The 15,738-nt window shown below is 37.6% G+C and overlaps 1 protein-coding gene across 6 annotated transcripts in view; it reads right to left on the bottom strand.

The window, feature by feature from the left end:
- LOC149317258 (oxysterol-binding protein-related protein 1-like) overlaps positions 1-15,738 on the bottom strand; it is a 103,280-nt gene that overhangs the window by 12,624 nt on the left and 74,918 nt on the right. For 4 of the 6 annotated variants that reach the window (XM_089517190.1, XM_089517192.1, XM_089517194.1 and 1 more), the window contains 7 exons: positions 7,599-7,674; positions 6,296-6,430; positions 5,751-5,848; positions 4,894-5,076; positions 2,659-2,766; positions 2,154-2,243; positions 1,577-1,703 (listed from right to left, as the gene is read on the bottom strand). In XM_089517190.1, coding sequence (XP_089373316.1) covers positions 1,577-1,703; positions 2,154-2,243; positions 2,659-2,766; positions 4,894-5,076; positions 5,751-5,848; positions 6,296-6,430; positions 7,599-7,674 — 817 coding nt within the window. The remainder of the gene's footprint in view (positions 1-1,576; positions 1,704-2,153; positions 2,244-2,658; positions 2,767-4,893; positions 5,077-5,750; positions 5,849-6,295; positions 6,431-7,598; positions 7,675-15,738) is intronic. The other 2 variants (XM_089517193.1, XM_089517195.1) reach the window with 2 other exon arrangements.

Here is a 15,738-nt window from a genome sequence, read left to right on the forward strand (position 1 = left end):
GCTTGAGGAATATATATGAACGCTCTGTTTTTCTTCTCTTCTCTTCCTGTTCCCTGGGCTCTCTACAGGTGCTGTCTTGAAGACAGCAATAAATCTCCAGAGCCTTTCCATACTCCCAAGAATAGGTAATACAAGCTAACTGGAGGTGACAATAAAATGAAACACTACTGGAGTGTTTAGAAGGAAGACATCTGAAGTCATACACATTAAAAACTTAACAGAATTGGTATGACATGAGCATATACACACAATAGTGGAAAGACTCAGCCAAAAGATAAACATGTGCTTAAATCTGTTCCACTGAGTTAAAAAGACTTAACACAAGATGGATGCTTTATTCCCTTATATTAAGTTTGCTTATATTTTGTATAATGTTAAGGAAGTCTTTGAAAAGTTTTGGCCATTCTTCGGCCATGCATTTGGCATCAACCCAAGAGTAGGCATGGTTTAGGATCATTTATAGAACAGTGAAAAAGCCCATTTCCCCCCAAAAGATAGCAAAATCCAAAATGCCCATTTCAGTTATACTTTTATTAGGCCAAGCAAAAGGCATAAACTACATCATGCAAGCTTACAAAGCTTACAGGCATCAGTGTTCTAAGTCATTTTACAAGAATAAATTAGACAATGGAGGGTCACAGAGCTGAATCTTTCATGAGATGTTAAAGCAGAGTTTAAGATGGTGGTGGAAAGAAGTTTGATGAAGGCAAATGCTACACCCCTGCTGGCCATTAGGTGTTTTGAGACACAAACACAAGGCAAGGCAGTAAGCGCTTTCCCCCACTGTTAGAAACAAAGGCCATTCTTTTAAGATCTAGCTCTGTCCTATGTGAGGCTATCAGCCCCTTTGTCAGCAGAACACAGTAAGTCTCTTCAAAAGAGAATTTCATGAACATCAAATGGCAGCCTGTCTCCCATGTTCAGTGCTGTTTGCAAGACTCAGTCAAAGCTCAGGAGAAAAAAAAAATTGCACATGTAATCAATTTAAAGAACTCTTGCTTACTACAATTTCAGAAGGATCCTATAATTATAGAAATATAAGATGTCACTACATCCATCAAACAGGACAGACATCTAATTCAGGTAATTGTTTGAAACTTCTTAAACCATAGTCTCTATACTCAGAAATCATGGTTTATGAGTGTGGAGATTAAAAGCACACTGTTTCCACCTCCACTGCTGTTTCCACCTCTTCTAAGCACCATTATCCTTTCCTTTTGTATGCTGCTTTGTCAAGATGAAGATCTTGGTGTGCAAACCAGTTGTCATTATGTCTGAGCTCGGAAGGGAAATTTTCCTTAATACCAACTATGAAATGTAAAAAATCATGAGAGGCAAGAGGAAGAGACCATGGCTTTATGAAGTCTCTAACTGCCTTGTGAAATGACACACACTGGAAATTAGACACGTAAAGCCTGACTTTGGAAACTTCTAGCTGTTTTGGGAAAGCACAGTGGTTGTGTAAGCACTTTCAAATCCTTCACATCATTTCCAATTATTTAGTCCATGAAAAGAAAATTGTACTTTTACTGATCTAAATTTGAGCAGTTTGCTATTCTGCATTTTTATATAGTACCTGTTTATTGTTTTTCTTCTCGTCTGTGTTTTTCTTGTCATTCTTTTTATAAGCTTCAAATGTAGCAAGATCAACACTGTACAAACACTCAGTCCACTTTCCATAGAGTGCACAAAGTTTCTTTTTGCTGTCCAAAAAACACCCAAAATAATGAATTTTAGAAAACAGTACAAGTATTTTACCTAATTCTAATATTCAGCTCCCTGCTCTACACAAAAATTAGGAGAGCAAAAAAGTCAGCTTTGGGAAGCTAACTAATGCCTAGTGAGAAATGTTGGAGGAAATCCCTTAGAATGGGATTTCTCCCAACATTTCTCATTAGTTATTAGTCAGCTTCTTAAACCTGACTGTTTCACTCTCTTAACTGATGGTAGAATAAAGCCAATGAGCAAGACATGGGCAGATGAAACACCATGGAGGGCAATCACCTCTGATCAAAGATGACACCCTTGATAGCCTCTGCAAGAATCTGAAAAAGGCAGCATATACTGTTCAGAGACTCTGCCCTTTCTGAATTAAACTCTTCAGCCTCTTTGAAAATGTATTTGGAAATATTAACAAAAATGGATATATTTACCTTTTATCTTGAATGTAGCCTTCTACTTTGTGTAATTCCTTCCCAAAAAGGCCGCAGGGTTTGAAATTTAACATACATTTTTCACCAGTTCTGTGGAAGACGTATCAAGTTACATCTTCAGCATGTTTAAATTTACACTCAGATATGACAATCTCTGCCTTGGATTCCACCCCCTCCAGACTTAATTGTATTAGTGGGAAAAGAAAAATATTCCCAACTAACTCAACACACATATTAGCTTTCTGATCACTGTAAAGCGGTAACATAATATAGTCTGACATCACCAACAAAGCAGCTATGATCTTGCACATTTCAGCCATGTTTTGTGCCTGGGTGAATCACAAACCAGAAAAACACATATTGCTCAACAATACCAAATTCTTCTAAGCATAATTATGTGAGTTTTTAAAAACTGGGCCTTGGAATTAGAGTGCCCATTTTACAGATGCTATAATAGAGCATACTGAATTTTCAATCCAAGTAGAAAGTCAAATTTCCATCTTACTTGTGATTGGTTATTTCCATATTCCCATATTGCTCAATCCAAAGCTTGCCCACAATAATATTATGCACACAGCATGTAGGATTTGTCCATGTGTATGCTTCATTGTGTCTGGAGTTAAAAAGAGAATACAGACTGTTAGAACCACACATCCTTAAAAACCTTTCTTTCTTTTTTTTAAGGTACATAAATCTGTATTTTAAACCACTTTTGCCACTGGCAGTATGTCAAACAATGCAGCATATATTGTCCATACACACAGAAGCAAAGGAAAATGCTGATCTGATGTACTCTTTGACCTAACAAGTTCCAGTGCATTACTCTGCTGACAGAAACTAAATGTTTGCATGCTGAACACAACACCTCCCCTGTTCCCAAAGACACTTTAACTCTTAGATACCTCTACATCAGGTCACTTTCAAACTGAGCACACTGCTTGCCCTGAATAATTTGTTACAGGTCAAATGCAGGTCGTTCAATTTAGACAGCAAGAGTAGCAAAGATGGAAAATAGTACCAAAGCACAACTGTAGTTATTCCAATCAAAAAAGCATACACACCTTACTAATACCTAAACTCACACTGTGAAAGCTAGCCTTCAGTCCAGCAATAATATAGCACATATTTCTGTCAGCCTGAAATAATACAGGGGACATCCTTTGACAAGAACATAACACAATGCCTTTGCAGACTGAGTTGGGAACTTTCAGAGTACAAAAAAAAATGCCTTACCATTATACTGTGCTTTGCTAAATTATTTTACAAGAATGCATGGCAGCTCTAAAATCAGATCTAGTTGAAGATCTGACAAGGGAGTTAATAATTTAATTCTGTGGGCATTTTATATACAATACAATGACTGCAATAGGCTAGGGTTGCAAAGGTATTCCAGAGAAACAACAGACCAATGTCTTCAGCCATCTTCACCAAGACAGCAGGATGTCACACTGTCTTTGCTGAGTTTGCCCTTCATTGCAAGGAATGAATGACAGGGAGACAGCTTTGCTGCCCAGACTCTGCTATGTTTCCAAGGAAGAGACAACAAGATTCAGCAAAGAATCTCACATCCACTCAAAGACAACAATTACATTATTTTGACTATTAGGCTCCTCTTTGGAGGCTACAGCACATATAATTCCAGAAGTTCAGCCATCTTCTCTACAATTAGCATACTGGGCAACTGGTTGCTAGCAGACTTTGGTCAAATATTCCAGAAGTGTCCTTATACACACGATAGCTTACCTTTTCACTTTGTTGCTATGATCTCATGCCTTATTAAGTACAGTAGTGAGGGTAGCCTGACATCTAGCCTTGCAACAGTCAGAACAAAACCAAACACAGTAAAATTTCTCACACTGACTCCTATCTATAACTATAGATGTCTCATAAGAAGAATTCAAAAACATTGCAGCTTTCCTCAACCTGGAGTCTTCCAGATGTATTATTCTATAACTCCTAGCATTCCTGCACATTAGCCATACCAGCCATGGCCAATGGAACCTGGAGGGCCATAGGTTAGGCAAGGCAGACTAATGGGCCGAATATCAGGCTAGGATCAGGGAAACCCCAATTTAGATATTCATTTAGTCATAAATGGAGATGCCGGGCTAGTCCTAGCACTCAACCTAATCTAACCCATAGGTTTGGTGTGATGGTAAAATGTGTGTATGTGTAGATCCAGACTATGTACTCCACCTTTAAACAATGTAGAAAATAGACATTAACAGTTATTGAATCTGTTTCTGGAATTAGCATTGGTGTCAAACCTGTCAGTCTGACAGGTCTGGGTATCTTTTTTGCTGTTCTTTTAACATTAATGCTGTATAATACTGTTCAGTCAATTCCACCCCTCACCCTCCAAACATAACTCTCCCCATTCCTTGGTCCCGCCACCTTCACTGCCTGTTCTTCATGTATGTTCAGGTTTCAGTAGCAACATAGGAGTCACCTATTCTAGATTTACACAGAGTGAATGAAAAGCTTCACACATTTAGGATGAGATCCAAATAGTCAGCAGCTCCGTAAGTGCTAGAGAAAGCAACTTGAACAAACAGCTTTGAAAGCGAAGTTTCATTTTGTCCCCCTCCTCCTTCTCCTCCTCCTCCATGCCTACTTGATCTCATCTCTGCCAGAAGAAGAGTCTAGGTTTTATTATAATTCATGCGGTAATGCAATATATATACTACAAGCATTTTATCTATGGTAACTGTAATTTAGCAAAGTTGTCTGACCCACTTACTCAAGTAGTTTTAGAGTTATTATTCCCTTAGGTTCAGCTTCAACACTCTTTCCCCAGAACTTGAGTTTAGGATAAATGGAACCGTGAAATACGAAATCGTTATTCACTCCTTCTGCATAAAAAGCACTGATTGGCGGGTGATGACTAACTTGCTCTGAAATGAGTCTGAATCCAAGATCTTCTCTAAACACAGAAAGAAATAGTTGAATTGAAGCTAGACTACAAAAGCAGACATTGACATGCTAGGTTTGTGCAATATAAAAAGAAAATACCTGAACAACAGCTTAAACCAAGTTATGTTTTCAACCAATACCTTACATGAAATTAATCATATTGCATTGTCCAGAACAAACATTAACAGTTCAGCCAAGCAAACGTTTTAATTATTGTCACTATGTAGTGATTAAAAACTTTAGCATACTATATATTATTTATTATTTATTCATGGTATTTATACCCCACCCTTCAGCCCTAAAGGCTCTCAGAGAGGCTTTCAATTATTATTTTAATTAGATGGTTCCCTGCCCTCAGGCTTACAATCTAAAAAGACAAGACACAAAAGGAGAAGGGAATGGTGGTGGGGAAGGGAATCATGTCCAGCAGTTCTTCTCTCCCTCTGAGACCTGGACCAAGGCAGATGGACTGGAGGGAGGGCTCTTCTTAATCGAGGCTGGGCCCGATGGTGTTGATCCTGTCCTTTCACTCCCTCCAGGCCGGAAGATGACAGTTGGCAAGGAGGGAGGGCTCTTCTTCTTCAGGCTAATATTATGCACTGGCTAGCTGTACATCATGTCCAAGAGGGCATACTTTTATCTGCTCATTAAGCCAATCACTCAAATGCATTATGTATTTATTACCTGACTAGTTCATATGTCTCTCCAAGTAATGGATTGAATGGCTTTCCTGTTCGCTCCCACTGAGAGGCAACAGCAGAGACAGCAAATGCAGCTACACACTGTGGAGAAAGCCATTTACAAGCATATTTATACTAGCATAAAGCAGAACATCCTGCCCACATAGTCTGTCTTTTTTAAAAATAATTTTCATAAGAAAAAGGTAAATATTCAAGTAGTGGAGTAGCACATTCAAAAATGTAAGGGACACAGAGAAAAGGAGATAAAGAGAGATAAAGAGAAAACAAAACTATCTCCACATTAAGCAGTGGTACTTAAAATGAATCTAGCAGGTCAGATATCCAACCACTAGGTTTCTTTAACAACACTATAGCAGTAAAATTAAATTGTATTTCAGCAAGCACCTTTTATAACCAACCAAGGATCACAGCAGTTTTTTCAATACTACAGTAAGAAACAGCACAACTTTTTTTTTGGCCTATAGGAAAAAGTATCTACATTACAAACAACAACAACAAAACAGCCACAACTCTTCAGAGTAGAAATACCTGCATTCTTTCTATGGGGTCAGAAAGTGAGCTGGCTTTATGAATTAAGTATGTGTGTTCCATGTATTCCGTCAGTCGCTGTAGGAAACTTAGTGGCTCATTAAAAATTACCGGCATAGTGATCTTGGACAGCTCCTAGTAGAATTTTTAAAAACAGTGTTAAGATATATACCAATTTACCTATACTACCATGTTCTAATTTTGAGAGTGGTTTATGTGAACAACAACAACAACAACCTAGACCATTGGGAGGAGGACAGACTGGAAAACAGAGCAATACAAAGAGAAAGAAACAAGCTCTTTTACATAGGCCTACTTTTAAAAGTTAAAGTCCTGCTCTGGTGCTATAGTAATGCTCAAGGAAGATCACATTGTCAAGGGTAATCTTTGGGATAGCCATTGTGAACTGCACATTTCACTTAGTGGCAAGAGGGGTTAAGAAGAGAAATAACATTGTATCCAAGGCTACCTGACAAAAACAAGAGCTTCCAATACATAGCTAATGCTCTCTATTTTGTGGTCTGCTTTGCTGAAAGTAACACAAACAAATCATTTGTTAGTATTAGTATTCAACTGAAGTTAAAATGCTTCTAAAATTCTTGAAAACTCAACAAACAATGTCAATGTTTACAGATGCTGCCTGGTGTCTCAGCATCTTGGTGGAATCATTTTTTCATGCCATATAATTTGTTTTATTTATATACTGCTATTCCAAAGATCATAGCGGTGAACAGCAAGTAAGCTAATTTGCCCCCAACAGTCTGGGTACTCATTTTAGCGACCTCGGAAGGATGCAAGCCTGAGTCGAGCTTGGGCCCTTTTGCTGGTCTTGAACTCGCAACCTTGTGGTTTCGAGTGAATGGCTGCAGTACAGGCATTTAACCACTGCGCCACCACTTAGGGGTGGTTCCACTTGATTCCACTTTAGGGGTGTGTGTGTGGGGGGGGGGTGTTCTTGTGGCATTGTCTCAAACTCTGGTTTTCTATTGCTATTTCTATGTTTTACTTCCACTTTCATGAGATATCTTGAATTTTTAGAAAGTTTTTGGAACTTGTCCATTACATACACTCATTCATGTGAATTACAAAAACTGAAAAGGCTGACAATTGCAGTGAAATTGTTAATGAGCAAATTTTCCATGTCTTTTCAATGTCTTCTGTAGCACTAAAAGATAACACATACAGTACATTTACTTCAAAATTGTGCAGATTATTATCGATCCCAATTGTTTTGCACAAGGATATAATCACACAACACATTCAGTAAAATACTGTGCACAGATTTTTATTGCAAGCTACATACCATTCCAATGCATTTTCTTAAGATGCTCCAAATACTGAAATCATTTCTGGAAAACATTGGAGAAGGCAGGCTTGTCCTATATTAGAATGGAAGCAAGAGACCACAGTGTTGAGTCCCAAACAATACATAAATCTGTAAAAGTAAAGCAGGGATAGGGAATGCAAAGATCTCCAAATATTGAACTGTATCTCCCAGTTTTTCACCTCTAGCATTGCTGGCTAGGGCTGATGGGTGTTACAGTCCAGCATCTGCAGGATTATGTATTCCAACTCTCTTATGCAGAATATGTAAGATACTGACCAGAACCAAATTCTGAACAACGACCCACTAGTAACTACTCCCTTGCTTACAAATTTCATTTGTAATTTGATGGGACCCATGTGGAATGAATCATCCTAAAAACTAGTTACAAATACCCATTCAAATGCCTGTGAAATAGCAACCAAAACTGTGGCATTGGTTTATAGGAAACCAGTTAAGGCAATGTTTTTCCTAGGAGGCTTGTCACAAATAGCAGCTAAATAAGCAAGTAAATTAATAACTGAAAGAAATCTAGGTGTTCGTGAACAGTAGAACATAATGGAGAGGAAAGACAGATGAAGATGGCTCTCTCCCCTCCTTACTAAAAAGGTAGATGCGAGCACTGACTGTTTTATGTACTTATTTTTACAAGCTCTAAAAACCAAATTTAAAACAGAAGAGAAGAGTGACATTTCATAAGCATCATCCAGTAGGTTCCCACAACAGCCAGACCAGAATGTAGATGGGCAACACAGTAGTGCTAGTCATGCCTCTGAAAGTTAATAGCAACCTTTTCCAATTACTGCTTGAAGCACAGCAGTCTACAAAACCCGTTTCACTAAAGCCCATAATGGAACAGAAAAAGTGAACATGCATATCACATGTAGTAACTGCTTTCCAACAGCACTATATCACCCTCTGAATGGTTTGGCTGTACAGCCTGTACTATAGCAACTTAGATCCAAAACACACTGCAGAAATCATCCAGTTTGAGACCGTTTTAACTGCCCTAGCTCAGTGCTAGTGAATTGTGGGAATTGTTTATTGTGGCATCAGAGCTCCCTGACAGAGACGACTAAAAGTCTCACAAAGCTACAGTTCCCAGAATTCCCTTGCCTTGAGCCAGGGCAGTTAAAGCGTTCTCAAACTAGATTATTTCTGTAGTATGTTTTGGACCTTAGATAAAAGATCCCTCGTCAGTTTTTCAACACTTACACTTTTAACCAATTCACCATCATGATGTTCATATAAATTATTAATGTTTCAACTTAGCTCTGGGTAGGTGGTACCACATTCAAACTGTTGTCCTGCTACAAGCCACTAATCTGTCTGACAAGGTTGTGGGAGTAAAGAAGGCAAGAATAATTTTGCCATATGTATTTATGCTGCAGTAGGAAAGAAAATATGACATGGGCTCTTAGTATCCATTGGGGTTTGATTCCAGGAGTCCCAGGTAGATATCAAAATCTGTGGATGCTCAGGTCCCATTAAATACAGTGGCATAGTAAAATGGTTTCCCTTATATAAAATGGCAAATATTATTTAAAAATATTTTCTGCCATGGATGGTTGAACCCGTTGATAAAAAATCAGTGGATAACCGTGGGCCAACTGTATATGCATCAAATATTATTAGTGCCAAAAATATTAATTATTCCTACACCATGCCAACAGTCACGTGATAACCAAAAGGAACAAAATATATTTAACAAATAATATCCGGAATGATAATTTTATTAAAAATATGGAAACATAATCTTGAGCAATTTGGACAAGCACATCACTGCATACAGAGATCTATCATTCTACCCATAATTTATTTTAAAGCTAATCTACTTGGGACATTCAAGTAAAAAATTACAGTCATTTCTTGGAGCAAAATGTTCAACAAAGCATGATTCTGTATATCATAATGTGCATGTTTTATGGTGTTCTTTTCAAGGAGAAAACCACAACGAATGGCCTGTATGTAACTGAACTGAAATTTATGCTTAGAACTCCCTTGCTATCCTGGGAGGAAAGCAATCCTAGTGCAGTACAGTATTCTGTCCTAAAAGCTATCCGGAAACAGTTTAGACAGTTCCACAGATCTATTCCCATTCCATGGAGGCAGATCGAGCTTTTTATCTCAACAAGGTTGGAGCAATTGCTTTTAGGGATCAACAAAAAAGACCCTATCTTTTAGTGCAGTGGACTCCTTTTAGAGTCCACTTCTGTATCTTCCCTCCTTGGAGAGGTCATGTTCTTAAGGTCCTTAAACAAACCTGGGCCCCTTCCACATTACACAATTACAGCACTATGATTCTTTTTTAACAGCCAAAATGTCACACTATGAAAACCTGGGACTTGCCGTTTCATGAGTTAATTAGAATTCTTTGCCACATAGTTCTGGTACTTTATCAAGTGACCAATTCCAGGATTCCACAGGATGGAAATATGACAGTTAAAGTGATATCAAAGTGTTATAAATGTGTAATGTGAAAGAGCTCTAGGAGAGAAGCCATAGGAGGAAATCTGCAGACAGTATGTGTTTTTTTTATTTATTTTAAATTTGTCTGTTCTCTTCAAATATTTTTCTTGATTCTTTTGGGATCAAACAACAGCAACAGTAAGTAAGCTGGAAATTTCCTCAATCCTGCACAGATATCACAGAGGCTTTAAGGAGGAAAGCCTCCACCAGTTCTAAACAGGCATGCAGTTCTATTCCCAAGCCTGGCTTCTTTTTCAATGTTTCTTTTTTTCTCTTTTATTGTATGTTTGCTTATACTTGTCTGCTCAGACTAATACCCAGCCAAGGCACATCCTATACTGACAACACACTGACAATTTTCTCTTCTATGCTGTATGAGAGCTGGTTTGTCCTTTCGCAAGTTCTCCAAGATCATATCCACCTGAGTTAATGTCCTACTTCTCTGCACCACTGTGGACCATGCATGTTCAAATATTAGTGTTTCATTATGCAAAATTCCATGTTTTGCATACTGTAGTATAGGAGAAGCCAAGCCTTCAGAAGAAGAAAGCTAATGCATTGACAAGTAGAAGAGAAGTCAGTTCCCTGTGACTTCTGATTCAGAGCAATATTAAACTGCTTAGTTCTGAAGAGGTCAGAAACAAATGCATCCCAGCAGTAAAGACAGAAGTAATCTGTTAAGCATACATTTAAAAGTTGCATCCTGGCATGGAGTAACATGCTTTTGCTAAACTATTCAAGTAGAACAGCCACAATCTTATCTGATTTTTTTAAAAAAAACAAAACATTTTTTTCCATTTTATATACTGTATTAAGCCTATCTACAAGACGCTACCTTGTTTTATCCATGCTACACATTCAAATCCACTCTGGAATCATAGGTTGAAAACACACTGCAAAAATAAACCAGTTTGAGCGCACTTTAACTGTCCTGGCTCAATGCTAGGGAATTCTGGGAATTGTAGTTTTGTGAGACATTTATCCTTCCTGTCAGAGACCTCTGGTACTACAACTGCAATTTGCAGGATTCCCTAGCAATGAGCCAGGGCAGTTAAAGCAGTTTTAAACTGGATTATTTCTGCAATGTGTTTTAGACCACAGTTTTCTCCCAAGAATTCTGTGAATATTCCTTGGTAGAGATTCTCAGTCCTTTCAAAAACAATAGTAGTTCAAAGTCTCCCAGAATGGAAGCTATGAATGTTGAACCAATGTTAAACTAAGTGATACAGACTTCTTGCAAGTAACATTTAAGTGTTCTGTGTTTCATTTACACTTAGGGGAGTTCTTTTTTAAATAGAAGTGGGGAAAGTGTGGCCCTTGAGATAAGGCTCTGCAATTCCTTTCAGCCCTAGCCAAAAGAACCAAGGCTGAGGGATGATAGCAGCAGCAGTCCAGCAGTATTTGGAGCATCCCTTTTCCATCACTGAATTATGAGTTTTGTTTCTTTTTCTTTTTTACAGTTAGCTAAGCTAAGAGTATTGGGGAAAAAAGTAGAAGTCCCTCCACAAAACAGGCCTGTATCCAGTTAACATTTTGATTCTACTTGACGTGAGACAGGAAGACCCCTTTATTAGGATATGGGCTCAGTCCGGGATATCTGAAAAAGAATCCAGAGGTGAGACAAAGATTTTCAAACATTTTGCAAACTCTAAAATTCATTAAGATGATATCTGCCTCACCCTCATTTGCGACTGTGGATCAGTAGTAAGGATCTTTCAACTTAGTACCATAAAATCAGTTTTAAAATGCTAAAATTGACTCTCCTAAATCAACATAAAATATCTGAAAAGGTTTCACAGTTTGCCACTCTTTTCTTCCACCACCCAATAAAATGGATGGCAAGAGGCTGATACACATTGCACATTTTATTTTACATTATAGTACTACATCTTGTGCTTAGCCATTTTCATTTCAAAATCAATTTATAACCTATTAGAAACCCACCAAAGTAGCTAACTGTGCCTCTACTGATTTCTGCACTGTTTCAGTGAATAAAAAGGATACAATGATTTTCTTAAAAACAGCATGGCTTCAGTTTCAACAATCATATTCTTTTGAGTTTCTCGAGACACTTATGGGACTGATCAAAAACTGTCTATTAAGATGGGCTTGGAGCACTCTCTAGCAAAGTGGCTTAAAGGAAGTAAGCTCTGAATCCCTAATGGAACTTAAGAGGTGACTTTAGGCAAGCTATTCTTTCAGACTCTGTCCAAAATGTAAGACTAATACCTACCTTGCAGGGTTGGTTTAAGTACTACAGCAGTCATGTGAAAGCACTTTCAACACTCTACAATATGACAATCCTCATCAGAATAATTTGTAGTGTGCACAATGACATTATTTCTCACTGTGCCCTCTGAACCATACTGATCATCTTGGCCTTCTCTCTTATACAACAATTAATTTATTCTTAGCCATGTTCAGAGTACTGTGCAAGATCAGCCATCTAGAATTCCTTACTAGCTTGATTTATGTTCCCTTTATTTTACAGACCCTCCCCTTTCACAGCTCCAAGAGCCTAGAATATTCTGTGATAATGCTGAAGAAGCTGGTGGAGTCAGAAGTATTACAAATAATTGATATGAAAAATGTGAGTGCCACTTCCCATCCTGGTGCAATGGCTAGCAGAAAACTCTGAAGTAATAAGCAATCACTTGGATTGTGGGATTATCAGATGTGTGTCTCCAGAAAGAAACCAACAAATACATGAATTGAGGGATGTGGAACAGATGGGGGAAAGCATCTTTCCTGTTCATTTTTTCCTACTGATGGATGATATCTAAGACAGATGGTCTCTGTTTCAGCAGAGGCCTTCAACTCAATTTCTTCTGCAGAACCAGTGAAGTATGGAAACATTAGGCAGATGGGGACTTCTTTCTTATTTCCAATTATATCTATCTATGTAGATGGAAAGAGGTACCAAACCAATTAGAGCAATTTCTTCCTGCATCAACACACATATGGGCACTAGTTTACATGTCATCTTATGGAAGAATAGGCTTTCCCTCTTTATGTTTATATCACGGTAAACAGAAATGTAGAGATGGGGCTGTAAATTCTAAATTACATGCAAGACATGTCTGACTCACTGGCAAGACCATAGAGAATGTGTTTCTTTGCTTGGTACCATTTAGGGGTTGGTACCTTTTAGGGTACAGTTGCACAAAATGCCATTTTGAAAGATCTCAAAAGTATGTTTTTTTTTTTTTTTTTAAAAATTCAGTCTGAACCCTTCACCTTCCCAGGGCTTTTAGGAACTTTGATTACCTTTACTTGCTTACTTCAGAGACTATGTGATTTCAGCGTGCTAATGCCAGAGTATGGAGTCAGCTTGGTGCAGGAGTTTGAGTGTTGGACTAGGGCACCAGAATGCCAAGGTTCAAATCCCCACTTGGCCCTGGAAACCCACTGGATAACTTGAACAAGCCACACTCTCTCAGTCTTTGATTAAGACAATGGCAAACTTCCTCTGAATAAATCTTGTTATGAAAGCCCTATGAGAGGGTCATTACAGGTCAAAGTTGACTTGAAGGTACATAACAAGAAAATACCACATTAATGTGATGGAAACTGCCTCACTTTAAAACAACAACAAAAACACTTCAAAAGAAGTTCCATGAAGGTTTCACAATAAACTATCAACCAGTTTCCTAATTTGGTTTAAGATACTGTGATAGTGACATACAAGACACTCTACTGATTTATCTATATGTATTTTTGTATTTGACCCACATCTTTACTTCAGAAATATACACAGTATAAGAATAAGCCTTAAACATGAGAACCACAAAGTGTACATGCCAAAAGAAAATACAACTCGATTCCATGACCCCTGCTCCTCTCTTCCTTTCTTATTAGCAATGTTGCAGACTGCATGTTGCATGCATTCCCATTCAAAATTTGTTGCATATAAAGTTGCATACATTCCCAGTTTCAAATGTTGGCCAAGTATCCCTTTTATATATCGCATAAACAAAACTACATTTCCAGTGTCATGATAAATATTTATTTACAACTTTCTCCATAAAGTCTATTGTTATATCAATGAAAGACAAAACATACATCTCCTTCCCCAACATATACAAATTAAAATACACAACAACAACAACAACAACAACAACAAAAACCAAACGAATAATGACAAAACATGGTTCACACATATTTATGTTACAACTTTAACTTAACCGTATGACATGATAAGTAAGTGTCTTAAGAATCCAAAGACAATTATAAACAGCTTTATACCCAGAGGAATTTTGCTCCAAGCAAAATTTAGATTCATTTTTCCACAAAGGTCTGACAGTCTGCACCCATACATTTGGAAAAGTAGTCCCATACGTGGTGCCAGCCAACAGGTCAGAGACTGCAATACAGTTGCAAAAAGATGAGAACCAGATAATTAAGAAAAGGCACACATCTAAGCTCTAGTCCCCCCCCCCCCCAAAAAAAAAATCCTCCTCTTGCAATGTTTTTTAAAAATTATCAAAAAGTCCACTAAAAAGCTATCAAAACCCTACTCATAAAAAAATCATCCTCACTCAATAGAGAAGAATAGGCACTGAGTGGAAAGTGTATGGGGGCAAGATCAGAGAGATGAAAATCTAGCAGTCAAAAAGCCTAATGAGGCAGACATCCATAGCAGAAACTAAAGAAATATCAGGGGAGTAGAGAATAAGGAGGCTCTAGTCACCTCTTGTTTACAATTTTGGCAACAGAGTTTTACAACAAGGCTTGTGGAAACCTGGCAAAATTACGGTTTGTTTCTTATACTTAAAGCTTGCTCAAGCTTATTATTGCTTCGTAGCACACAAAAATATTGTAAATCAATTGACAAAAGTATCCTAAAGTCTTTTCTTAATTATCTGGCTCTGTTTCTTTCACAACTGCAATTCTCTGTATTCTGCTAGCAAATAGGATGCAGCAAACTGTCCTACACCAGCTGTCATCTCTAATGTGAGAAAGTATATACAGTGGACCCTTGTTATACGCTGGGGATTGGTTCCAAGATCCCCCGTGAATACAAAATCTGTGGATGTTCAAGTCCGATTAAATATAATGACATAGCAAAATTGTGTCCCTTATAAAAAATGGAAAATCAAGGTTTGATATTTGAAATTTATACATTTTTTGAACATTTTCAAACCGTGGATGCTTGAATCAGTGTATAAAAAATCTGTGTATAAGAAGGACCAACTGTATTTTGATGGCAATTAAACTGAGCAAAGCTGAGAGCACAGGAGTGGGGAATATAAACACTCAGATCTGACTGTGCCTAGAAATTCTGAAATATTTTTCTCAAGCCTATCATAATCATTACTGAACCTCTGATCCTTTCATTTCATTCCACACAAATGATATAAATTCATTTGCTTTGAACAGAATGAATGAAATTGAGCTAGGTAGCAAGCATTCAGGTACTGAAATAAATGAAAGCGCAAGCACAACACATTTAAAATGAAACTTGCTGGAGCAAAAAAATCTATTTAAGAAAAGTATTTAAGAAAAAAATCACTATCTATATACAGAGCAGTTAAGTGCCAGTTATAAATTAGTTTTAAGCCATATTTCAATTAGAAGCTAAAATAAATGTAACCGTATTAAATTCTCCCTGCACTGAAACCTGAGAAACAAGGTATTTGTTACATGTAAC

Source organism: Sceloporus occidentalis, unplaced genomic scaffold, assembly GCF_023333645.1.
Source record: "Sceloporus occidentalis isolate IW3139 unplaced genomic scaffold, rSceOcc1.0.p SCAF_3, whole genome shotgun sequence".
NCBI classification, from domain to species: domain Eukaryota; kingdom Metazoa; phylum Chordata; class Lepidosauria; order Squamata; family Phrynosomatidae; genus Sceloporus; species Sceloporus occidentalis.